The sequence below is a fragment of the Meleagris gallopavo genome, chromosome 1 (genome assembly GCF_905368555.1).
Source record: "Meleagris gallopavo chromosome 1, MGAL_WU_HG_1.1, whole genome shotgun sequence".
In the NCBI taxonomy this organism is placed as follows: Eukaryota; Metazoa; Chordata; class Aves; order Galliformes; family Phasianidae; genus Meleagris; species Meleagris gallopavo.
Window position 1 is genome coordinate 49,777,868 of NC_139404.1, and position 26,503 is coordinate 49,804,370.

Consider the following 26,503-nt stretch of genomic DNA (forward strand, 5'->3'; position numbering starts at 1 on the left):
GGTCTTCTCGGTGGCAGTCTCATCAAACGCTCTCCTCTCTTGGCTAACCATCCTTCCCAAGCAGGGCTGATGCATACAGGCAGTAGACACAGCTCACCATCTGCCAGCATACCACCTCTGGCCAGTGCAAATGTTTCTAAAATCATCCCCTTTTTTCTTTTGTTAAATCATCTGATGAATTCTTTCTCTGGTTTTACTTCTTCCCCGGCTCTTCAGTTCATACAGCTAGAAGTAGGGGTGAGACAGACTTGTTTCTCCATGGTGCTAATGACTTTTCCACTGCTCTCCAGGGATGATAAAAGCCTAGAAATCCTTCCAAGCATCACTGTACCACCTTCACCCCTGCAGTTGTCTCTACTCTCCACCACAGAGGGGTTGCCAGGGAGTTCCTTCACTGAAGATGTTTCATGTAGGCCAGCCAATAATTAGCTAATTAGGTATTTATAACCAGTTCATTACTTCAGATGGCAGTGGAAGGGGAAAGAGGAGGGGAAGATAAGATTAGGCTTCACTGACAGCCCTTTGAGGCACAAGTTAATCCCCTCTGTATGCCCAGCATCAAGTAATTAGCCACATGATGCTGTGCATTAAGATGACTCCATTCTCCAGCTGCTCTTGTTGCAAACAGGGAAAGGAAAGAAAGGGAAGGGAAGGGAAGGGAAGGGAAGGGAAGGGAAGGGAAGGGAAGGGAAGGGAAGGGAAGGGAAGGGAAGGGAAGGGAAGGGAAGGGAAGGGAAGGGAAGGGAAGGGAAGGGAAGGGAAGGGAAGGGAAGGGAAGGGAAGGGAAGGGAAGGGAAGGGAAGGGAAGGGAAGGGAAGGGAAGGGAAGGGAAGGGAAGGGAAGGGAAGGGGTGTCTGTGAGGCATGTGCAGGCATAAGGTGGGAGAAAGAAAAGGTGCTTTGAAAGGGATGTCAGCCTGGTTTAGGTCAGGAGGGAATGTTTGGGGATGGGATAGGCAGGAGTGATATTTGCAAGAAGGTGATGTGTAGGCAGGAGAAAATGTTTAAGGATGGATTATGAAGGAGAAGAAGTGATGGTGTCAGTTCCTCCAAGGGATGGCTAAGGCCAGGCTATGGGGCAGCTGCTAAGTCCTGCTTGCCTGGCTGCCCAACTGTATGACCAGTCACCAGCTATGGCAGTTTCTAGACAGTACATCAATAACATCAGCAGTCCAGCCACTCGCTGGGGATCGCAGACATGTCATGAGTCACTGATGGCTTTCTGATCTATCACCATACAAAGCCCAACAGTACAGACACGGTGCTCTGCTGCTTATCCCCATGACCTCCCATGTTCTGCAGCAACACACCGTCACTGCAGTGCAGCATGTTACCAGCATTAACGCTGCTTCACAGCACAAGATCACCAGTTCCCATAAACTGCCCTGGTCAGTACATGAGGGAGAGCCAAGTAACACAGGAAGCTGTGCCAGTAACGCTGTAAGAGACAGTGATGTTTTTCAGAGCAGCTGATGCTAGCTCCATCTCATCTCAAGCAGAGGCAGTGGGAAGAATGAAATTGCCCTTCAGCTGAAATGCAGAGCAGACATCCCTCGGGGATATTACAGACAAACACGAATTGTATCAGGATTTGCTGATTTTGCAAAGATTGATTTTGTTTGTCAATGACTTGCAAAACTTGCATGCTTTTTCCTTGAAAGCATCCTGCCTAACCGTATATTCTTCTTTCTGACTCTCAGAGATTCTAGTGATGATACAGGACTGAGTTATCCATAGGTCCAGAATCACAGCCATTGCCCTCCTGCACCCTTTCCTGGGTCTACAGCCCAATTACCAGGCAGGTAACCCCAGCATTTGGCATCTTTTCCACATCACAAAGAATTTCAGCATTAATAGGTTCAATTCCTAAATCTAAACAAAACCCCATTTTCATTTGCCCATCCTTCCTTGCCCATCGACACTGACTGTGGATAGAAGAAAGAACACTGAACCTACACCCATCCAAGCAGAAATTGTAACTCTCCTTTGGACCACCAGCCTCTTGACAACTTACATTGCTTCACTTTGGGCAAAACCTTTTTCACTTCCTAAACTGCAGAACAATTGCTTTGGGAACCCATTTTGAGTCCCTTGGCCCTGCACAGGGGTGGACTGGTCTGGCAGCCATACAGGGCTGTCTGCTGTGGGTCTCCAAAGTGAGAGGCCCATTGCCAGGTGTCTCAGTGCTTCCACAGGAAGGAGGAGTCTGTACAACCTGACCAGGGTCCCTGCAAATGGTTCCTGGTCCCTCAAGCCCTCACAATGTGTGGGGAAAAGAGAGATAAAGGTTGAGGAGCCTAAGGATGGAACATGGTGATTTATTGGAGAACCTGCCTGAGACGACACTGTCTCCAAAGCAACCACAGAGCCATGGAAATTGACAAGGCAGGACGGCAGCACGTTTGTCAGCATAGCTTTGGGAGCACCCTGCCCTGGAGAACCACAGTGAGCTTGTTCTGGACAGCCCCCATCTATGGTGACATCAGTGTTTTCTGTGCAACAGCTTCTAGAAAGCACTGGAAAGCCAATTCTTCACAATTTTTTCAGCCAAGTCCTGCTGCTGCCTCTCCCCCTTTATCTTTCTGTGCTGTGAATACATCCCATCTCTGCCTGTCCACCACTCCACAGCACCCTTGCGCAGCAATCCCCGCCTGCCTTCCCCTCTCCCACTGCTGCCCTTCCCCACATCGCCATTTTTCCTTTACCATTGGCAGAGCAGAATACACGCTGGCTCACAGCAAGGAGGGAATATGAAAAGGACAATGACCTTTTCTGAAACAACCTTTACAAAAAAAAAAAAAAAGAAAGAAAGAAAAGAAACGTTCCTTGAGAAGAGAAAGGAATAAGGGGCCAGGCAGTCCAATGGAAAAGCAGGGAGAGAAAGCATTGATGAAGCAACATTCAGCGACCAAGAGGGCTCCCAGGGCATCAAATATGAAAAGGTTTTGCTCTTCGTGGAGAAGAAAAGCTAGAAACATGAAATATTCATGAGTACCAGGTGTGGGCTCTGAAAGGCCTTTTCTCCTCCATGCTCATCTTCACAAGGAAGCCAGTCGAAAGTAGGAAACAACACCGACATCAGCTGTAGGTATCTGAGGAAGGATCCTCACAGCCAGGTGTACATAAATGGGCCTCAGAAAACCCATCCCTGATGTCCTGTGCCCACAAACAAGTATGCGGAGTGGGGAAAGGAGTGTGATGCGACCCCTCCCCCATAGCAAGGCTATGAGGACAGCAGAGATGAGTTTGCAGCTCCAGCATGGCAGAGGGCATTGGTCCCAGGGGTGAGAAATAATAGGAGGGAGAGGAGTGCCGGCATCCAGAGACCCTTCCTACCAAATTCTGCAGATGCTACAGCAACTCTCACTCCCTCCAGACACTCACTGTCAGCTCTCATTAGCTCTGCTGCCACAGCTGAAGCTTCCCTAAGCAGACTCACCCAGCATATGGCAGGGCAGGGCTGGGGAGGAGGCAAGATCCCAGTAGGGCCACCAGCCCTGCATGTGCAGGTATGCCCAACTGCCCACTGCCCCTGTCCCAGCTCACTGTGCTTTGCCTTCTCTCCACCTGCCTCTTTGCTGGACTGAGGACCTGCAGTTTTCTTTCCATAGCACTAACTGCAGGTGCTCTGAATGATCTCAGCTCAGGATAGGGTGAGAAACCCAATTCTTTCAGAATTCTTTTACTCCACCCATCTCTGAGGATTCTGATACCTCCCTAGACAGTTTGATACAATCCTTCCTTGGATTAAACCAGACAGAGAAAAACACAATGCTCAGCACTGCTATCAATTTGAGGGCATTTGAGGAATGCCCTCAAGTTGTGCCAGGGGAGGTTCAGGTTGGATATGAGGAAAGACTTGTTCTCTGAAAGAGTGGTGCTGCAGTGGCACAGGCTGCCCAGGGAGGTGGTGCAGTCACCATCCCTGGAGGTGTTCCAGAACCGTGTGGATGTCGCACTGAGAACATGGTCAGTGGGCATGGTGGGGATGGGCTGGCCATTGGACTAGGTGATCCTAGAGGTCTGATGGTTCTGTGATTCTATGATCATTTGCATCATGGGCCAAGCCACCAATTGTCATTTTATCTAGAGCAAAAGCAAATCTGTTTCCATCAGTACTCATGATCATAATTGGCAGGACATTCTGCAGAGTGCCTGAAGCTTTGCTCTGTCCCTCAGCCAGGCAGCTTGCCCAAGCATGCCTCCTTTCCTTCCTCTCCACCCCAGGATGCATGGCAGTCCACCCAGATAGCATGAGGCTGGCAAGATTTCCCCATGCATAATCTCTGTGCACACAGTGCAAGCTGGTGCTCCAGCTTGTGGCCCTCCTCGCTGACTTCTTGCTGATCCTGCACTCAACACGTTGCTTTCATTTACATCAGTGAAAACACAGGTTTGAACCACTGCAAAGAGAAACTTATCAGCTGTACGAGCACTGCCAATTCCACCATCATCATAACCCATAGCTTCCCTTGCCAGCCAGGACATGCTCCCTTGGCTGCATTCCTCCTAATCGATGCTTCTCCTGCAAACACGTGTGAGTGAGAGGAGCTCAGCCACAATGATCAATGGGCAGCCCCACCAGATTTCTAACAGAACCACAGAATGGCTGAGGTTGGTAGAGACCTCTGTATCCATCTGGTCCAAACTCTGTTCCAACAGGGACACCCACAGCAGGGTATCCAGTGCCATGTCCACATGGGTTTTGGAGATCTCCAAGGAAGACACCCCACAGCCTCTAGGACTACCCCTGCCAGTGCTCTATCACCTGCACAGACACCAAGTGCTGCCTGGTATTTTCTTCTCAAGCTGTAAAAGCTTCACAAACACTGCAGACCATCACCCTCTGCTTTGTATCAGTGCTGCAGAGGACATGCTCAGATATCTGCCCTGACCCAGATAAAACAAACCCTAGATAATACACAATGTATTGGGTTGTGATGCACAACGTATTGGGTGTTCGTTAGCCAGCTCTGCTGCTAAGGAAAAGACAGTTGCCCTAGGCACAAATGTGAAGCATTGTCTGCATTTAGAGGTGACTAAAGTCACCTAATCAAACCATCAACCCATCCCCACCATGTTCACTAACCATGTCCCTCAGTGCCACATCCTCACAGTTCTGGAACACCTCCATGGACAATGACTCCACCACCTCCGTGGGAAGCCTGTTCCAATGCCTCACCACTCATTCTGAGAAGAAATTATTCCTAATATCCAGACAGAACCTCCCGTAAAGCTTGCCAGCATGACCTATGCTTTAGGAGTAGCACTAGGTCCCTCACCAATGCCCCGTTCCTGCTCTGACAACAAGCAAAGATTTCTTGCACCTCTGTCTGGCTTAGAGACCTCATCCCATTCAGCCTAAGCTCCAGTTATCCAAATCTTTGTACCTCCTCAGCTTGACCACAGACACAGAAAATATCAAAGCATGACATTTCCAGAACTTATAAAGCTTCAGCTGATATAAAAAGCTGCTGTTCGTTTTCTCAGCAGCATGGGCACATCAAGCCCTGTCTCCCCTAAGGATATTGCATCAAGTTCAAGCATTAAGTATCATTGCTCCTTACCTTTAAAGTACTCTTCAGCTTAAGCCTGAAGTAGCCAAAACAGAGACTAAAGCTGCCTAGCCACAATGCTCAGCACACTGGAGGGGCACAGGTGCCAGGGCTGAATCTTGATATTCTGAACCCCTTCATACCTGCCCATCAAATGACAGAGGCACGTCTGGGAAATAGGTCCCTCCTAGTGAGACTGAGTGTGCAGAAGTGTCAACAACCTTGAAAAAGCTAATTTCCTTTAGCATTATTAACATGACCCTACTGCACCTTCACACCATGATGGATGCTCTGAGCCCAGCTAAGGTTAGCAGACAGCAGTGAGCTCAGCACAAAGCCCTTCCACCACTGATACTCATATGCAAAAAGTGCCACCATAACATTGCCGGTAGCCACACAGCCAGTGACATAAGACATTCCAGTACTCGAAGGGAGCTTATAAGCAGGAGGGGGACTAACTTTTTACAGTCTAATAGTAACAGGACAAGGGGGAATGGCTTTAAACTAAAAGAGAGGGAGATTTAGGTTAGATGTTAGAGAGAAAGTCTTTACACAGAGTCTGGTTAGGCACAGGCTGCCCAGAGAGCTGTGGTGCCCCATCCCTGGAGGTCAAATCCAGGTTGGATGGGGCCCTGGGCAGCCTGAGCTGGTGGGTGGCAGCCCTGCCCATGACACAAGGTGTCCTTCAACCTAAGCCATGAGACCGTTGCATTCAGGAGACCATTTTTTGCCCCCTTATCTCGTTAACCTGTACAAGGTTTGGTCTCCATATTTTGGATAGCGATGCCAGCTGTGGGATTATTTCTAGAGAGGTGGCTCTGGGGGTTTGCTGCCATTCTGTTTCTTTTTCTACACTGCACGTCTAATAATCAACACCTACTACCACCTGCCACTGCTGATCACTCACTGATCAACTCTTTTTTTTTTTGTAGTTATAAATGCAATGATGACTACATTCAGTGTCAGCAAAAATTCCCTTAGAAATATACAGCTCCACCTTCTCTTTCCGAATTGCATGGGTCACACAACACTGGGGACAAAAATGAACTCTAGTGCTGTGGCTGCGAGCCTCTTTCTCATTCCTATAAATACCCTTAAGTTCTTACACGTATCCAGCATTGTATAAGTAGGACAGTATAATGCAAAAATATTATGTAAAGCAGTGGTAATGCAACTCCTGGTTAAGATTTAACAGCACTAATTTCCTCTTGCTGTCACTAGAGTGAATCATGTTCCTTTCTACTGCAGGCAGCGATGTGACATTAGGCGAAACGTGCACGAAGGGGAGAATCAGGCCCTAAGTACACAAAGATCAAGGAACTTCGGGCTGTGGTTGTAAATCACCCTGCCCACACACGCAGAGCGCAATCTGCATTAGTGCATGCGACGTTATCTTTTACCTGATAATACACTGTCATTACTGCTCACATTTCCATGGTATCCATCGCTTGATAGGTCCCATGGGACAGATTTTGCAAAACAGCTCAGCTCCCATTTAGGCAGCAAAATACGTGGCTGGGCTTTGGAGAGCACCGTGTCTCCTGAATGCTGAGCTTGTTTGAAAAGGCAACACAATTGGCACAAGGGGAGCTGTGCATTTTTTAAATTCTGTCTGTGCCAATTCCCTTGGAGGAGAAGGGAGAAACAAAGATTCCAGCGAAGCTCTCTTTATGACTGCTTTTTTGTTGTTGTTGTTGTTGTTTTGGAGTGTGTGTGGGTTTGTTTCTTTTTCTCCAAGTTTGCTTTACTTCCAGTAAACCCCAAAGTGCTGTTGTTAACTCTTGAGTTTTTTATCAGGAGTCTTGAGATGTGTGGCATTAACCTTCAGGCGTGAGATCTTGCTATGACTTGATAATCTCAGATCACATTAAAGAAGAGGTTTCTATTCCTCACTTCTATGGGGAGAAAGAGGAACACAGGATCTGAGTCACGGGGGTCTAAAGGTCTACAAACCACAGGAAAAATAAAAATAATCTGTGATTTTCTTATTCCTTTTATTCAGCTCTCTTTATTCTAAACCCAGATGACGAGTTAAAAAGGACACAATTTGTGTCTTTTGAATACTTGTTTATAATAACAGTGAAATTGAGCAGACTGGTTCAGAGAGGGAAAATTTACTTTCTCCCATGATCTGTGACCACAAAAAAACAAACAAACAAGAGAGGCTGAACATGTGGCACAGAACAAGGCTTTATCAGTTGTACATTCTGTGCACTTCAGTGTCCCCCACGTCTCTGCCATGATGTTAAATTAACACAGGTGTAATTTTCTTTTTGCTTTTACCCAAATTTACCTTGATTATCCATTAAAAAACACGGCAATATTCTGAACACTGTGGAAGACACATGAAAAATGATGTTGAGATCAGATCAAAAATAGATAAAATTGGAACCTGTTTTCAGGGCTTGAAGACTTCCTCCAGCACTACCACTAACCTGGTCAGTTGGTTAAGAAAGCCTCAGGCAAGCACTGATTTGCCCATTTATCAGGTGTATTCATCAACAGACTTCATAATAGTGCTTGCCCTTGTTTCACTTTTGATTCCTTGTCTTCTCCCCATGCTTAAGTTCTCCACACTGCCCTACACACAGAGGTGCACCACACCACACTAGGGTGCGAAAGCCTTCACATGCCATGCCCCCAAAACCCTGCTGCTTGCATCTCATGCATCTGTCCCACACCCCCAGCTCCTTTTCTGTCCTCACTCTGCTCTGTTCCCTCCCATGCTATTTTCCCATATCCTAAAAGTTTCTGTTGGATTTAGTCTTGATTGACTTGATAAAGAGCTGTGCTGCTCGAGGAACAGCGCACATGGGGGAAGTGTGGTTCTGAGTTACTTTTCCATCCCCAATCTGCCCCCTGTCTGAGGAAAGGCATTCTCTAATGGCCTGCTCCAGGCATAAATTGCATTGCTCTTTTCAGTGCTTCGCTCCATTTGGCTGTGAGATTGGGTTTGGAAGGGAAGAGATAGGCTGAGCTTGACCTCATCAGCACACCCCACACAACGTGGCAGCTTCATCCCTGGATGCATTTGAGTCACACATGTCCAACTAGGGCATAAAGAGGGCTTTGTGGCCTCTTAACTTCTGGGTATTGTCTGAGAGAAACATAGAATAATTTAGGTTGGAAAAGACTACTAAGATCCCTTAGTCCAAGTTCCAGCCCATCACCGCGGCACCCACTAATCATGTCCTCAGTGCCACATCCACACAGCTCTTGAATACCTCCAGGGATGGTGACTCCACCACCTCTGACATCACTCCTGTCCCAGAGCTGATCCTAATCAGGACGATGCATGTGTGTGGATAAACTTGCATGCGCACATTTGCACACTGTTGTAATTATGGTTTCTATGTCACTGAGATGTGATTATAAACAGTGTGTCTTATATGAATTGAGGATGGGTTAGGTTTAAGTATTTGGGAAATACAGTAACATCTGAGTTTCATTTACCTCTTCACAAAGGAAGTCATAAGAAGAAAAAAAACCCTCAAAAATAGTTAAATGAAACAATACAAGGTAATCAGTGTTGGAGGAGAACAAGTGACAGTCCTCTTTCAGAAAGACTGAGACATCTGAAGCAAAGGACTGGGTCTTAGAAGGGGATTCTCATAATCCCTTTGCATTTCCAACTTCTAGGGCAGGACTGTGTCCATCAAACGCTCTTGCCATTTTGTCTGATCTAGCTGTGAATGAGACTGTTTTACAGCCTAATATATCTCCATCAGAAGATAATTTCACACATGCTCATCAGTGAAATTAGTTCTTCAAAAACACATTTAGAGAAGTAAATGTCATCACTTTTCCCCTGTGCCAGGTATGGGGTTCAGAGCCAGATTGCTCCATCTCCAGCACGGTTACAGAACTGAACACAGGTAGCTCATTGTACAATCCGGATTCAAAGCACAAAATTTAAAACACCACCCTTTCCCACTCCAGAATTCAGCTGTTTCAGACTATTTCTATATTGCGGGATGAGCACAGGGCTAAGGAGGCATCAGCTGGATTCCTGATATCGCTGATGACACTCCCTGAGCCTCACTCACCCACTCTGAAGCATGAAGAAGATTAAACTAACAAGTCTTGGTTTATATTTCTGAGATCCGTAGAAGAAAAATAGAGAAATCTCATCTATTTGGACCCATGGAGCTACTGTAATAATAATAATAAAGAAAAATAGGGTTAGACCAAGAGTTTTGTACACAGCAGTTTTGCCGGTAAAAAATGCTATTTCATTTAAATGGAAACACTTCGGGTTGTGCTTTGTGACAGCTATGGTTCCTTTATCTGACAGAAGGAGCAGGAGGATGGTAGTAGGGGAAAGTGTTTTGATAAAGTTGAAATATTCTATTTCTATACTTCTAGAACGGAATGGTTGATGTTGTTTGTTTTGAAACTTCTTTGTCATAACTAAACATAAGAAGCAATCAGAAATCCAAACAAACCACCTAAAAATAGGCAGAGTAAAGCCTTATTAAAATGAATGGTAAATGCTTATTCTTGTTCTGAGGAAAAAAAAGAAAAAATAAAAAGCAGATCTTCCCACAAATCTGAAATTCTATTTCCTGCGCAGCTAGAAATAAGCATGTAACATTATATTTCTAATGCCTATACTTCCCCACTTAAGCATCACTGTGCTAACACCCCAAATATTAAGCACATGTATACACTTTCTATTCAATAAAGTTGCTATGCAACACTCTGCAACAGACTCCTTCACTTCCGCACAGTGTGCTCAGCTGAAGTAATCTGCTTCCAAATGATGAGTCGGTTACTAAATTGCAAGTGGGAACTGGAAGGCATCAAACACAATGCAAAGGCTATTCCTTGCATGAGATCAACGCAACAAGAACGAGCAAACCGAAGAGACATTTTCTGCTCCGACGTCGAAAAATGTAACAGCAGAAGTGAAAGAAATTCAAATGATCAGATGTGACTACAGACTCCCCGCTCTAAAGAGGGTAGAAATAAAACAAAAGCAGCCTTCCTCCAAACCTGGCACAGGCAGAAAGGCTACGGCTCACCTAGCAACCTGCCGCGCTGTTGCAAAAGGACAACAACAATAAATGGAGGTAGAATTTAACCCCAAGCCCAGGACACAGGCATGCTCAGAGCAAAAAGCCTCTGACACAGACCTGAAGGGTGTTTTGTTTCTTTACACTTGTTTAGTGGCTTGTCACATCAGCTAACTGCTACAAAATTGAATCACAAGGCAGCAGGACCAGAAGCAATCCATAATTTGTTGTTTCATGCATTTTCAGGCAAAACCCCTAAAGGCAGCACTCCTGGGGCTGTAGTCAGGAAAGCAAGAGATAAGGTGGAATGCTAATAAAGCTATGAGATATATTACAAAAAACAGGGCACTCATGTTTTCTCTAGTACCCTTTAAGTATACTTTGAGTGTAGGAATGATGAGGCAGGTCAGAGTAATAAACTGCTTCCACGAATCTGAAATGCTCAGTAGCACATCCTACTGAGAATTACAAGAAATGCAATTAATTGCTGATAATTGGCAGCTAAACATCAGCTCTGACCCTCAAGCAAAGGAGTCTGGAATTCAGAAGAGTCACTGTGTGAACACTCATCCCTTGGGCAATCCCCTTTTACTCACTGTGCCCACACTTAGTCTCGACCTGGGACTGGAAAGATTTCCCTGGCAGCAAGCTTCACAGTCTAATTATTAACTGGGTGGAGAACGTCTTCCTTAATGGACATTTGCCACAGTGCTGTATGATAATGGACATTACATTTGCCACTCTTTTGTTTACACACTCAATATCATTTTCTTCTTAGGTAAAAAAAAAATTAAATACAAAACCCTTTGAGATAGCCACTGGGGAATGCTAGGCCATGTTGTCCTATTGTGGTCACATGAAGATGGCTGTGTGTCTGCATTCGGGATTATCTCCTGCTCCTCCCCAAATATGTGGAATGCTTCCACCAAGACCTCAATCCCACTCTGCCTCCAGCTGTGTTATTTCCTCTTTCTTTGCTCACACCTGCAACTCCTCCAGTTTGGTATCATCAGCATGTCTCACTAATAGACTTAGCTCTTTCCTCAGATCAGTAATGAAGAACTTTAAAAAGACATTAAAAAAAGATTTGTGGCCAAAGGTCCTATTAATTATGTTTGCCGTATCCCGCTGGGCACCTTCTTCCAATGCAGCACATTCCCATTTATCATAAGACTTTGTTTACAGCCTCTTCACCAGTTTTCAACCCACAAGTAAATGCTTCCTTTCCCAGGGACTCTGATTTTTTTTTCTTTCTTTTCTTTTAATTAATAGCAGGATGTCTTTCTTCCAAAAACTTCTCTCCATATTACCACAGATTTATGTAGCGAGAAAGATACATAAAGGTTTAACCACAGAGTGGAAATTAAAACATCATCAATTTCACACAGGTGGAGCTTTATACCAATAAAAGGAGCAGACAGACAGCTTCATGGTCAGGACACTTGGGAAATTCAATGGCTTGCACTCCATGGAGGTCAGCCAAGATGATTGAAAGCCTCTCCGGGGCCTTCACATCTACAGAACAGGTCTCTTGTGGGCCAGTTCTGGTCTCGCCTACACCACTCCTCCCAGGCATAACACCTGTGAACAGAGGGTGTTCCAGGCTATGAATAAGAATAAAACATGCCGTTGGCTTTTTGTCAGTCAAGCTTTGCTCCTGACCACTGGTGCCCAGCAATTGACGTCTGCCTTTGGCAGACGTCTACAGGAGTCAGTTGGGTATCATTCAAGATGTTTCCACTCATCGTAAAGGTTAAGTCTACCCTGATAATAGGGATCAGCCTTGAAGTGATCTCTGAGCATAGACTCACAGGACTCCTTAGGAAGCAAGGAGGAAAGTGAACTGCACAATAGCAGGATGGAGCTGCCTTGACACAACCAGCTGTGCATCCCAGAGGGATGAATAAGCCATGCTTCCACAGCATTCCCCTCACCTCACCATCAGTTTCCCGGAGAAATGGTCCCATGTTGTCACCCCCATGGTGGAGATATTAAATGCTTGAGTGTGTGGTTAGTGCCCAAAACAGCTGCTTTTCCACCTGTTCTCTTTCTGCCACATTGGGTGAGCAGGACTGTGCCTCAGCTCCTCAGTCACACTTTGTAACGGTCTCTGTCCCTGGCTATTGTCAAGAAATAAAAACACACCCAACAAGAGGGACAAGACCACTTTCTAGATGGGCATTGCATGGAGCCACACATTCAGACATCTGTCTTCAAATAAATGTCATTGTGAAAGTGACTTTGGCACAAAGAAAAAGGTGTATAATACAAATCAGGAGGACAACTGTGCAAATTTCCCCAGATCGGGGAAAGAAAAGGGAGAGTCTGAGCTCAAGAAAAGGATTAGGAGAGCTCTGGCAAAGTCTTAGCCACTGCAGCCTGCCTGATTAAGGAGATTATGGGGAAGAGCAAAGAAACTTCCTGTCATTCTGTGAGACAGAAAAACGTATGGAAGAAATGCTGAAAGTCTCATCGCTGCACACGACAGCTGCTGTCTTTGAACAAAGAAGAACCAGAACATGGAGTGAAAGAGAAGGCTGAGGTCAGAGCTCCTACAGTCCCTGGACCGCAACAGCATGCAACCTGCCTACTGGCTCCCCTCCTCCCACTTGGATACAACCAAAGCCTTCATCGATACCTCCTGTGGTTAAATAACAGTGACAATGCCTGCTTACTCCCTCCGGGATACCAGTGAGAGCAATGCTGACTTGAGAAAAATGAGAGAGGCAGAAGAAGAAGGAATCAGGGTTCCCCCATGATGAGGAAAAGCCTGCACACACCATGCAGTACATTCATTTAGTATCTAAAGCCAGCATGGAGAACATCACCACACAGAGCCTTACTGGTCATGTATTCACCATGTACAATCCCAGCTGGCCATATATGAGAGGCAAGCATGACTTACTCGGCACACGGTTGATAGCTTTCAGGGGTCTCAGGACGCGGACAGTACGGATTGCAGACAAATTAATGTTTTGGAGATCCAGAGAGTACTCCACCATCCTGCAGAAGAAGAGAGAAAGAGTTTAAACAACCCAAAATCTTGGCTTGAAGTACAGGGTAGGGTTGTTCACACAGTCAGTGTGGTGCTGAATTTCAGTGCCACTCTGTAAAGCTCTTCTGTAGGTGTTCTGACAGTGCAGGATGAGGTCCCTGAAGGAGGCTCGTATTAACCTGTTCTACCTCACATAGAAGTGAAACCCTCTTCTTAAAGAGGTAACATTTTCAGCTAGATGGGATGGCTTCTCCCATAGCTGTGAATCACTCCTTTTTGTCAGCAACCAAAAGAGAACAATCCTAATTTTAGGACATATGCTAGACCTCGGTTTTTCTAACCCAACAGTATGCTCCCTAAATAACCTTGCATTGCAAATAACTATGACCAATGTGTTGGCTTTGCTGCGTGAGAAGCAGGTGCAGGTTACAGAAGTGACCTGGCTCAGCATCCCTTAGCCCAGTGCTCCTCTCCTTGCCCACTATGGCAAATGCCCAGGTAACTTGTCTATCTCTGGGAAACCACTAGGAGATGCTGGATTCTAATAACCATTTACCTTGGCCAGCAGAATCCACTTAAGGATCTCAAATTATTTTGCATGAAGAGTTAAAGTGATGCTGAGAGTAAAATGGGGGTAAAGTCACTCCATGAGAAATATCAGGGAGACAACTTGAGTGAAACTTTCGGATTGTGTGCATGCAGCCCTCTGTTCAGGGCAATCAGCTTTTCTTTCTCACAAGCACTGACTTCTCTCCTCTTTCAATTACAGACTGACTTTCTCACAGTCCTTCTGCGCATCTTGGCTCTTACATTTCTACAGACTGCAGCAGCGGACTGATCCTTCCATTGATCACCCTCTCGACTCAAAAGGACCTTGAAGAGCAAGTGTCAAGTTATCTGTCTACACCTTTCACAAAAGGGACTTGTCAGAGTGATAGATTTTCAAACACAAAAGGGTAAACCTGTCGAAGTGTTGTGATTATTCTCCCTCATGCTCTTTTTCTTTCTCTCTCTCATTTCTTTCACTCTATTCTCTCATAGACTTTTAGGGTAATTGCATGAAATAATTCTTCCTCTGAAATGCAGTGGCATTCATTTACCTCCCTGGAGCTGTCAGTTCCACATATACCGAATGCAGAAGCAGAGAGGAGGGATTCCATGTAAGTCACACACACAAGATGCAACCAAAAAGATACCAAATCCAGAAGAAAGACACAGATAGCCTACAGAAAATTTAGTGATAGACAGAGGCTCGGGATATGATCAGTTGAAACTGGGAAGTGAGTAATGAAAGGAGAAAGAATATGCAGTGTTATGCATACACATACACAACTACAGGGCATCACACAAAAGAGATGAGGTGTAAATGAGCACAGTGCAAAGGCTCTTGAGTGAACACTGATAGGCCTCTCTACAAAAGCATAACACAAGATTGCCTCATCAGTGAGATGTTGCTCCAAAATCAGACATATCTTCTGGAAGGATGGAACTACATTTAAAGGAGAGCAATGTACAGACTGGTTGTATTGCTCCCAGGACTTGAGCTAACACCTTGTCACAGCAACAGAGATCTGATATATTAAGGCAGCTTCATGGCTGAAGGAGTCTATGCTGTAGTCCCTTACAATAGGTAGATCCATGCACAGAAACATAAAGGTCTCCAAACTTGATGAGGTCTCACAATAGATTCTTCCCTCTCCTAGAAAGCCATGTCCCCAAAAGAATCAGATTGAGGTCAGAACTCAGTAGGAAACAGAAAAATCTGAACGTGTTCTGTCAGATACCAAATTAGCAAATCACCCCAAAATATGTCTAATTTTGAGAAGTGGTCATCTTTGAACTGCAAGTGACCAAATTAAAATTCCTGAGGAACATCATGACCCATATGAAACTGGAGCACAAGGGAACAGCACTGAGCTATTGAGAAAAGATCAGTGAGCAGAAGTAGTATCTTTCCTTAGAGTCAATAATGTACAGTTCAATTAAAGGTGTAACCTACATTTACAAATTGCGTGGGGTTTGCCCTCTTGTGGCTACAGCTGTGTTGCCGGTATTGTTATGGGAGAACCCTTAACCATGTGCATGTACTAACACTACCAAATGAAATGAGCTTGCCACCTATGTGACACAATCCATGTGTTACTGGAGAAGTGATAATCACCAAAATAACAGATGCAGATCCTTTTGAAGCAAGATAAATGTTGCCTCAGCTGCAACTGTTCAGTTCAGACAACTGGAGAGCCAACCTCCCAGATCCCTCGAGGCCTGCAGATTTGCTGCAGTTGTGTTCCTGTTTAGCTAGAAAAAGCGTGGAACAGTCAATCGCTCTGCAATGAAAACAGCAGGCAGTTCCCTAGGATGGGTCAGAGAAGGGCAACTCTTAAATTTTTCAGTGAGCAACTTCTAACAAAAATGAGTTCTACCTAGCAGGCCCCAGGACTTCTGCTCATTCAGCAGACCTTTTCTGCCTACAGTTCTTCCTATGCCTCTGGTCTTGGCTGTAATAATGGAAAGATATCCAAGATGCTTAAATCCCTGCAAATTGGTTATGCCTATCATAGCTATGTAAATCACATCCAGAACAACTCCAGTTCAAATCCATTGCAATGATTGCAGTAGGGTCATTCATTCTTGCCTTTTCATAGCGATACCTATGAGTCAGCTTACGCTCACGCTTACCTTTGCACAAGGGTAGCATGCTTGTACAACAGTAGACTGGGATGGCTCCAGCGATCAGCAAAACAAACAAACAAAGAATTCTCTCTGTAGGCAAAACCTATGAATCCAGATGTTACTTCCTTCCTCTATTGAAACAAGATCTCTGACTCTGGGCAACATTTCAGGAATTGTCAGCCCAGCAGCATTTGCTCCTGCCTTTCTCCAGTCAGCTCTCTGCTGCTTGGAAACTCAGTACGTACATGCAGCCTAAGACATGTGGGAGATGGCAATGGATAGACAGCAAGTTAAAAGTGGGTGTCACAAAAAGTGATCAGCCAGAAGCAGAGCAGGAGGGTCACATTTTCCCATGTTTGTGTCTCAAGATCTTGTGATAATAGAATCATAGAATCATTAAAGTTGGAAAAGACCTTTAAGTTCAACCATCAGCCCATCCCCACCATGCGCACTGACCATGTCCTCAGTGCCACATCCACACGGATCTGGATCACCTCCAGGGATGGTGACTGCACCACCTCCCTGGGAAGCCTGTTACAATGCCTCACCACTCCTTCTGAGAAGAAATTTTTCGTAATATCCCACCTGAACTTCCCACGGTGCAACTTGAGGCCATTACCTCTTGCCCTAAGTTGCAAGCCCATGGTGCTTATCTGGATTCTCAGGCAGGTGCCAAACTTTAGTGCTTCAATCTCTTATCACTCTAGCAACTCAAGGAACCACACGTTTACTGAGTGTTCACTAACCAAGAGCACAGCAGTGTTAAAGGCCATTCAAAACAGTTGCAACCTTATTAAATCACAGGAGATTTCCGGCCTCCTCATCCTCCTCACACCTGTGGAAACTTGGATTGGATATTAGGAAGAATTTCTCTGCAGAAGGAATGATGATGCATTGGAACAGGTTGCCAAGGGAGTCACTGTCCCTGGATATGTTTAAGGAAAGGGTGGGAAGAGTACTTAGAGACATGGTTTAGTGGACGATATTAATGATAGGTAGATAGTTGGGCTACATGAACTTAGAGCTCTTTACCAACCTTCATGATTCTATGCGTTCTCAGCATGGTGAGCAAGGGCAGACCCTATAATCTGACTGCCCCTCATCTCTTGTCCCCTGTTCCCTTGCTGCTTTAGGTACATTGTTTGTAAAAAGCTTCATTTCTTTTTGATTCAGAGGTAGCTGGACAAAGTCTTGGATGCAGAATGGCTTGTGTGGGTTGCGAGCTGTCCTTTCTTCTTATGGGGCAGAAGTGGAAAGCATCTCTCTCAAGGGAAATGGCAGCTCATTTCTAGCACCACTAAAGTATTTTGTGGCCTCTGGCGTGGGTTGGCGAGCACAGGGGCAGGTTAGGAAGCTGGAACTATGCTAAATTAGAGAGCAGCTCTTGATCTGTGATGGAATTTGAGCAGTGAGCTGTCAAGATAATTGAATTTATACAGTAATTCTTCTTTCCTCAGTAGAGATTTGCTTCTTCAAAACTTTCTGCAAGAAATTCTTCTGGAAGGAAGGAGGATTGAGACACTCACTGTCCCTGCACTGCACAGCTCAAGACTGATGCATGGTGAGAATGCTACCATAGTGGGGAATAGGACAGAGGCACCAGCTGTGTACATGGGATTCACCCCACAGAACAGGAGGATGTTTGGTGGGGAACACCTCTCCATTTAAACTCTGCCTCTCCTCATTCTCAAAGCATCCCACGCCCTCCCTTCCCCATCTCTCTGACTCATTCATACCTCCAACATTTCCACATTCTCCTTTTAATCCTTCTGACTCTCCTTAACTTCTAGCTTCTCTGTTTGACTTTCCCTCTTTTTTCTTTTTTCTTTTTTTTCTGCTTTACCTCATGTCCTTCAATTCCCTTGCCAATCCTTTATTTCCTTTCCAGTCTCCATCTTTGTTCCTTTTGCACCTTTTCCTACTGACCTTCTTAATGGGGCCTCCTTCTGCTTAGTCTCTGTCTTGCTGATAAACATTAGCCTATACCTCATCAGCTCTACTTAGCTGAATACACAGGAGACCTTGAGTTTAACTTAGATGAGTCCAAACTACCACAAGGGGACAAGCTAGCAATTTGTTAGCACAGTGACCCTGTACAGAAAGCACCTGGCCTTGAGTACCTCCATTCCATGCCAAGCAGTGGAGGAGACAGAAGGTACATGGGGAGCAAGGGGGCATGCACCCAGCACAGAATCACACCCACACTGCTCACAAGACCTCGACCAGAGCAGAAAAACTTCATTAGCCGCAGCTTGGCATATGCCAGCAGGTTTAGATCTGCCTTGGCACTCTGCTTCTTGCGCAGCGACAAAGCCCAGGAGAGAAGAGCAATGCTTGTTGCTCAACAGCAGCAGAATTGCTCAGCCAATGTGGCTCTGTGCCAGGCCAAGAGAATAGGCTGACCAACAGGACCAAGGAATAAATGTATTTTAAAGCAGACATAGAAAGAATATGAAAGCCACACGTGAGTTCCAGAAAATTCAGACTTTATCTTGCTGTACAGTAACCAAAGGTAATGTACTCATGCAGTGCCTTGCTAGCAGCTTCCCCACAATCACCTTCAGTGAAATCCATGATTAAAACAGTTCAAACATTACCATTTACCTCTTCATATTTACATCTCCTTACACCTTTATTATGTACTTATTATCTTTCTTAATCTTTGCTCTCGGACTTCTATTTGCTGATAATTAGCACCCAAAAATTAATATTTAAAATGAATTCTGAAAGCATTCATGAAAAATACCGAGGCAGTATTTTTCTTATGACACAAAACCAATATGTTTTTGTTAAATTCAAAAGCTGCCTAATTCCCCTTCTCTGATAGGGGTTTTCAATTGAAATCTAATTAACTGCAGTCTAATCAATTCATATTTCTTTGTCAAATAACTTCGGGTTTGGCACTGAAGCCAAAATCTTTATGGCTGTGTCTTCTGAGCTACAGCCTCCGGCTCACTGTGAGTCTTTGTGCAAAGAGAAACTCTCGTTGCCTGAGGACTTTGGCCATTTGTTCCTAGCATCTGTGAGCACTTGGGGCAACGAAGACAGAAGACAACTTGCTTGCTCCTCCCTGAATTCCTTCAGCTAAGTATGCTCAATTTTCCTGATTTTTTAGTACAGATATCAGCACCAAAATCTGCTCCATTTACCATGGCATTGCTCCTTTTACCCAGGTGCCCCCCAGCGCACAAGCCTATGGAGGTGGAGAATCCCACAGATCAATACCTCTGTACATTCTATAATAACTGCAGTTTGTGGGGGGATGATGGGAGGCAGGTATACCTCTAAACCTTCCTATGCTGTGTGAGGCACCAGAATGAGCTCTGGAAGGTCTGGGTATCTCTGCACTGGCTATATAACTGTGGCTGCAGTGCAGAAGTGGAGCAAAGTTGGTCTCATTCCCTTCTGATGGAAGGGGAATAAAAAACGCGTGCATTGCTAGAAGTCCAACCCTCCTGCTAAAGCATTTTCCCTATAATAGGTAGCACAGGAAAGCGCCCAGTTGGGTTTTGCACAGTTTGGTGCCTCTATGGCTCGCCTTGAACCTTCCTCCCCGCCAAACAGCTGAGTTGAAGTCCTTTCGTTACCTACTGCAGAAATTATGGGATAACATCACATGGGATGTGGCCAGACATTACACAGCAGGACCTTAAATTGCTCTGCAAATCGCAGTGCATTCAGCTAAGTAGTCCTGCTTATCTCTGTTAAAGTTAGAGCTCATCACGCTGCATAAAGACAACTCTCTGCTGACATAAAAGCTGGAAGTTAGAAGCAAAGGGGAAAAAAATGCCTTGCGAGTAAAATGAGGGCTGCAAAATTATATCTTCTTTTTTTCTCCCTTAAAAAAAAGTTAACGAGGCTGTAACTCTGTTAGCAAAAAGACATTTCTTCAGGGAGTAATAAATTACTAATTACACAGCTCTGGAGCTACAATGCTTAGTAATCTTTAAAAAGAAACAACAACCTGCAACCGTTCTCCTTGGTACAGAACTTTATTTTATGTTAAGTGTTTCTACCAACAGAAGCTTGCTGAAAGCTTGCAGAGCCTGTGAGACTGCTCCCTAGCTGCCTGGGATGTGATTATTTCACACCCCTGAACACTCAGAATTCTCTCCAAACTGAGCACTAAGAGAAAACGTCAGAGTTTCTTAACAGTTTCAGAGACATGATATGAAAAGACATAAGCAGGTTTTCACACTGTGATAAGAAAGCCAGAGGGACCGGGCGGGCTCAGATGACTGAAGACGAGTGATGGGGCTCGCTTCTGAAAACAAGGACTCTGAGCACAGCCTCCTAGGTCTGTGTTTCATCGCTTAGCCAAAAAATAAATGAAAAAAGAAAGGAAATAGAAGCATTTCTTGCTTGGTCCTGCAAGCTTCTGGTTGTGCCCACTTAATTTACTTTCGTAAAACCAAGGATTCATGCAGTAGGGAATCAGTTTTTAGGGAGGCGAAGCATTAGCAGTAATAATTGAGAGCTACACATAATGCACACGGGGTACCGTTGCCTCCTTGTTTTGATTCCTCTCTGCTGTGATTCATTTCGTTTTGATGACTCTTTTCATTTCAATATGTTGCACTTCTAAGGATAGTTTTACTAGGGGAAAGCAAATGAAATAATTAGTATCATTAAGGAGGAAAAAGTGAGCGCGTGTTGGTGGGGGAGGGCTGCAATTCTGATATTTCTGCCTCTGGTTAAGATGTTATTTATCCTGCTGCTCGCTGGTTTCCATCTTTCTCTGATCGCTGCTTGAAACACCTAATTGCTGTATTTATTACAGTTTTTCTTAACTTGCCATAATTTTATACAAACTTCCATTTGGCAGCGAAGATCAGCTGAGATTTTCTGACTACTCACTCTGTTTACACTGCTGCTAATAAGCATTTAATGGTCTGAGATTTTAAAGTCGTAACTATGCAAATTCTGGCCAGGTCCCCGAAGGATCACTGTTAATTAAAAGCAAAGAGAAAACAGAAGACTGGCAGCCCACTTCCCCATAATGCAAGATTAAGGCCTATCAGCATCTCAGGCACAGCAACATCTTCCCAGCTTGGACAACTTTTTTTCCTAGGCCTGGGTGGGCATTTGAAGAAAGGGACTGATACCTCTTGCCCTTCAGCCCCTTTACTTGGGCTGACATTCTGTGGGATGAACTTGCTGTCCCAGAAGTGTAAGTCAGGGTTTTTGAAGTAAGGAAAGAGTCACTGCTCAGATCTATATATGCATAGCATGGTCAAGAAGAAGGGAGAAAATTGCTCAGGAGAGTGGATTTCAATTTGGGAAGCAGCATCACTGCAGGTCTATGAAAGAAGGATTTAGAGGATGTAAAAATCTAAGACTATAGATAACCACTAGCAAGACAAAGTTCAAATAATGATAGTCACAGATTATCAGATAACACAGAGCAATGCATTCCAAGTCTCCAGCGTGGATGCTGCATAACTCATTTCTGAAGAACAAACTAGCTAAGAGGCCAGTGAGGAGAAATGTTCTGCTCAATCTAAGGGGCTACCAGGCAAGACCAAGATGGAATGTCAGATGTACAGAGATGCCAGAAAACCTCCTCCAAGGGCTATATAACTACACAGAATTGAATGGATGCTCTGGAAAGGAAATTCTGATACCATGAGAGCTGTGCTGCCATACTGTGACTGAAATGAGAGAGAGAAAAAAACAATCTTGGGAAGGTTTAGAAATTTCTGGGGCAATATTTCACCCATGATGTGTCTTGGAATTAACTGTCTTTCTTATCATGCTATGCCACAGGTAATAGACAATTTCTAGGGGATGGATAAAAAACTTAAGGAGCTCCAGCTGAGCTCCTTAAGCATCCTGAGCAGAAGTGAATGGAGAAGATGGAGGAATTTGGTAACAAACTACTGGCTGGGTCAGCAAGGTAGGATGACAGAGTTGCTAAAGCATTGAGTGACCCCTGGAGAAGCAGAAACATTAACCAGCATTTCATTAGAAATTAATACATTTTTAGGAAATTGAGAGATATACCAGTCAGTAGCTTGTTAAATGAAAAACCACAGGAAAAAAGTGATGAAATTAGGAAAAAACTTCATCCTTGCAGGGCCTCTGTCTCAAGAATAAAACTAATGAAGGCACTGAAAGATGTAGAGATAGAGAGGAGAGGGGGAAAAAAAAAAAAAAAGTATCATCTGTACAGCAGTGCCAGGGGCCGAGTAATAGAGAGAATAGGAATTGTTCATTTTATGAGCATAAACAGACTAAATGACATTAGAAAGGACTGGTGGGAAGATCTGCATGAAAGGAATATTAAAGTCAATGATTTTAACCTAGCTAGGAAGGCTGAAAAGGACAGAAAGGAAGGGGGAGTAGTGCTTTTTGTCAAAAAAGGCATTTTCAAGTACAGAATCAATGACAATTTTAAAATTAATAGTTAAATTGTGGACTAATTTCCTGTCATATAAAGAAGATAATTCCTTCTGGCTAGAGGGAATGGGCTGACAAACTTCATGGAGTTCACCAAAGACAAAGGTCCTGTACACAGGACAGAAAAATCCTCTCCCTCAGTGCTGCGTAGTGGCTCTGCTGTTAAGGACCTGGGTAACAGCAGGTAACCCATGTCCCACAGTGCAACTCCTGTAGCAAGGAAGGCTGATGCCATACCAGGCTGCACCAGCAGGAGCAAAGCCAGTGGATGACAAAAGGGATTATCCCTTTTGCTCTGCTTGCAGCTAATAACATAAAATGTCTTGGGTAGGACGGAAACTAAAAAACCATCTGATTCCAAACCCCCTGTTGTGGGAAGGGCTGCCAACCGCTACATCAGGTTACCAAGAGCCCCATCCAACCTGGCCTTGAATCTGGTTCAGGGAGCAGCACCTGCATCTTCTCTGGGCAACTTGAATCTAGAATAGCACATTCAACTTTGGACTCCCTTGATGAAAGTGGCAAATAGGATCAAGTTCAGCAGAGGGCCACCAAGATGTCCAGGGGCTGGACACAGCAGGCATAAATCTAGCAGGGAAATGGGGCTCAGACTAGATATACAGATAAATAAGTACTGCAGAAGCCTAGAGAGGTGGTTCAGTCTCCATCTGAAGGGTTTCAAGACCAGAGGACAATTCTCAACAACCTAACCTGTATTTGTTGTTTACCCTGCTCTGAGCAAGAGATTGGACTATAGGCCTCATAAGGTACTTTCCAACCCGAGTTATGCTCTGATCCTATGAATTTCTCTGGGCATGTCCAGATCACACTAGAAAACAGCTCTCCTGGTATTAGTCTGTAACTTATATTAAAAAAAAAACCTCCCCTTATCCATCCTGCTGGAGTTAGGTTAGGCCAATGTGCTGAGGACACCTAGATCTCCTTACAGCTTCTCAGCATTTACAGTGATATGCAGTGTAACTCAAAAATTGCATTTAAGGAACAAAGATACAGCAGTGGTTTTTGTTTTATTTGGTTGGTTGATTAGTTGGTTTGGGTTTGTTTGTTTTGTGATCAGTAAAATTAAATCTGGGACTACTTGATTATGTCTTATGTACACACCAAGTAAGGCCATCAGCACTACTAGATACACTTGGTGGAATAGAAAGGCCATATGCATGAAGCTGAAGACACATGGAAACAGCCATGTATCAAACAAGACAGGATAAAAAATTGTAGTCATGAACTCTGGGTGACAATCAAGTATTATTCAAAAAAATAGAGTCAAGAAAGCCAAACTGGTTAAAAAAGGAAGTAGAAAGTAAGCAAAAGCAGCAATATAGCGAAAGCAAGAGAGGGGAAGTTGGGAAAAATGAATACTAATTAGAGATGACATTGTAGAAAATTTGTAGGAGAACGGAAGGAACCCAAAATGGTACAACAAACAAGAAAACATAATTGTCGTGAACTGTTTAAAAAGGCAGAAACCTCAGTTAAAAAAAAAGTTTTATGGGGAAGGTCAGATGGTACATTTGTACTACAGATGATAATGAGCTGTTTTCAACTGCAGCTGTGATCAAGTATTTGCAGCTGTATCTATCAAAGTAGGGATATTCTAAGATAAGCAGGCCTGATCAACTTATATCCAAGAGTTTTAAAAGAGATGGCCAGAAAAGTCCTGCACCAGTGCAGTTGGTTTTTGATTAGTCTCAGAAAACTGGGAGAGCCTCCAAGGGCCAGAGAAATTCTGATGTTGTGCCAGTGCTTTGAAAAACACAGTGATCTCAGTAGACTGACTGGACTGATGCTGGTCACAGTACAGCAATGAAATCACCGATACGTGGCTTTGATAGATTACGGATTAAAAGTGGGTAATAAAATTAGCCATAATCAACACAGGTTTAAAGAAAAATAGACATCATCAAACTAATGTGCTATAATTTCTTATGAGATTACAAGTCTGGTTCACACAAGTAATTATGCTGATATGATTGGAATGATATGAAATCATCATGACATACATTAGAGAGAAACAGGCTAAGTAATAAGCCTCACATACAACAGTAAATGGGGACTTATTCGTGAGCAGTTGTACTGCAATACACAATTCTTGCCACACTGTTCCTTATTTATTTATCACAACCTAGCAGAAAAATTTAAAAAAAACATTAGTGATGGATTTTGCTGTTGAAGCTTATTTTTGAAAAAACAGAAAAGAAATGAAGAGGATAAGTCAGCAATACAGAACAGCATGAGCTGCTTTGGAAATGCAAATAACATGTATTCCAGTATGAACAAACCTAACACCACACATCTGGGAACAAAGTTTTCTGTCCCTATAATAGGAAGGGATTTTCCTTCTTTAGAAGAGGAGATTGTGAGGGGGGAAAAACCTACAATCAACATGACTTGGAGCACTGGAGAAAGGAGCTGAATGACTTAACAGGAAGATGCTGTGATAAGATGGGCTGCCACAATCCTTGGCTGTAGGAACAGGAAAATGTAAGGTTGGAAGAGATAGGCTGGATTACCACTGTATAATGCATTCAAATGACTACACAATGTAGTGTGCCTTACTCTGCTGTCCACTATGTTGTTTTTTTGTATTGTTGTTTGTTTGTTTTTTTTAATCTATTGAACAAGCCTGCAACTCTATCTTAAAATTACAAATTACACAAGTCATAGAATGACCTGGGTTGAAAAGCACCTCAAATATAATCTAGTTTCAATCCCCCTGCCATGGGCAGGGTTGCCGACCACTAGACCAGGCCGCCCAGAGCCACAGCCAGCCTGGCCCTGAATGCCTCCAGGGATGGAGCATGCCACTCCTCTTCAAAGGCAAGTTTGGGATAGGATTTGATCACAGTTTGCAAGACCTACATGGAAAGCTGTGGTATGATGGTGAAGAAGAGGCAAAGATGAGACATTCTGTGAAAGATATACCAGCCTCTTCTCAGATATTGAGCTAGTTAAAGAAAGACTTTGGATATATTCTACTCACAAACTTGTAATCCCCTGGCCATGCAGTGAAGATTTCTCCCCCTTAAACAACCTACAGTTTGTACAAGTATATTCCATACTAGAACATATCAAGGGGATGCTACAGAAGAGGTCAGAGACATTTCCTGCCTCTAATCACTAATTAAAGCACTTGGCTGAAAAGTACAAGAGAGGCCAAACAAGCAGTCACTGGTGGAATTGACATCCCAAGGCCAGGCAGGACCCTTAGGACAGAGTCATGTAAAGGGATGCCTCTTTCCCACACGGACACTGGCATCATCTCCAACCACATGTAAACGCAACTCCAGTTCACAGAGTAGAGCAAGCAGGAGAAATTGTTCACTCTTTGTTGCTAGAGAAATGCCTGATTTAAAAAGCTGATGAGCACCAGCCTAGAAATAATTGACATCTCCTAAATTCACACATGTAGAGATGCTGGCCTAAGTTTCCAGTGTCAGTGGTGTCCAGATGATCTCAGCTTTAGGAATCTGCCCCTTAAGTTGCTTCACAGCAAGCCCTCCAAAAGCACCCAGCACTGTGGGAAACAAATGATGACAGTCACAACCTAAACACAAATGCAGGGGAAGAGGGTCTTTCACCAAGAGAGCTGGTGACAAACACTGCCTGCATGAAATATCAGGGAACCTGCAACCTCCCATCAGCAGTGAGCAATGGGAACTAAAGTGTTTGCAAGCCAAACGTGAGCCCCTGTTGCTTGTGTGCACAAGAGATTGGCATTCAACCCAAATTACCCCTCTTGGTTTTAGGAGCACTGAGGGGAACAATGGAGAATGCTGAGATAGGACTTATTCGTTTGGGGGGTTTTGTGCGGTTTTTTTTTCCTAATCCTTACTGAAAAAACGTGTT

General features: G+C 44.2%; 1 protein-coding gene across 2 annotated transcripts in view; it reads right to left on the minus strand.

Annotated features, from left to right (window-relative positions):
* The window catches only part of CACNA1I (calcium voltage-gated channel subunit alpha1 I), a 151,131-nt gene that overhangs the window by 52,702 nt on the left and 71,926 nt on the right, over positions 1-26,503 (minus strand). For both annotated transcript variants that reach the window (XM_031554341.2, XM_085226112.1), the window contains exon 4: positions 13,475-13,572. In XM_031554341.2, the coding sequence (XP_031410201.2) occupies positions 13,475-13,572 (98 nt within the window). The remainder of the gene's footprint in view (positions 1-13,474; positions 13,573-26,503) is intronic.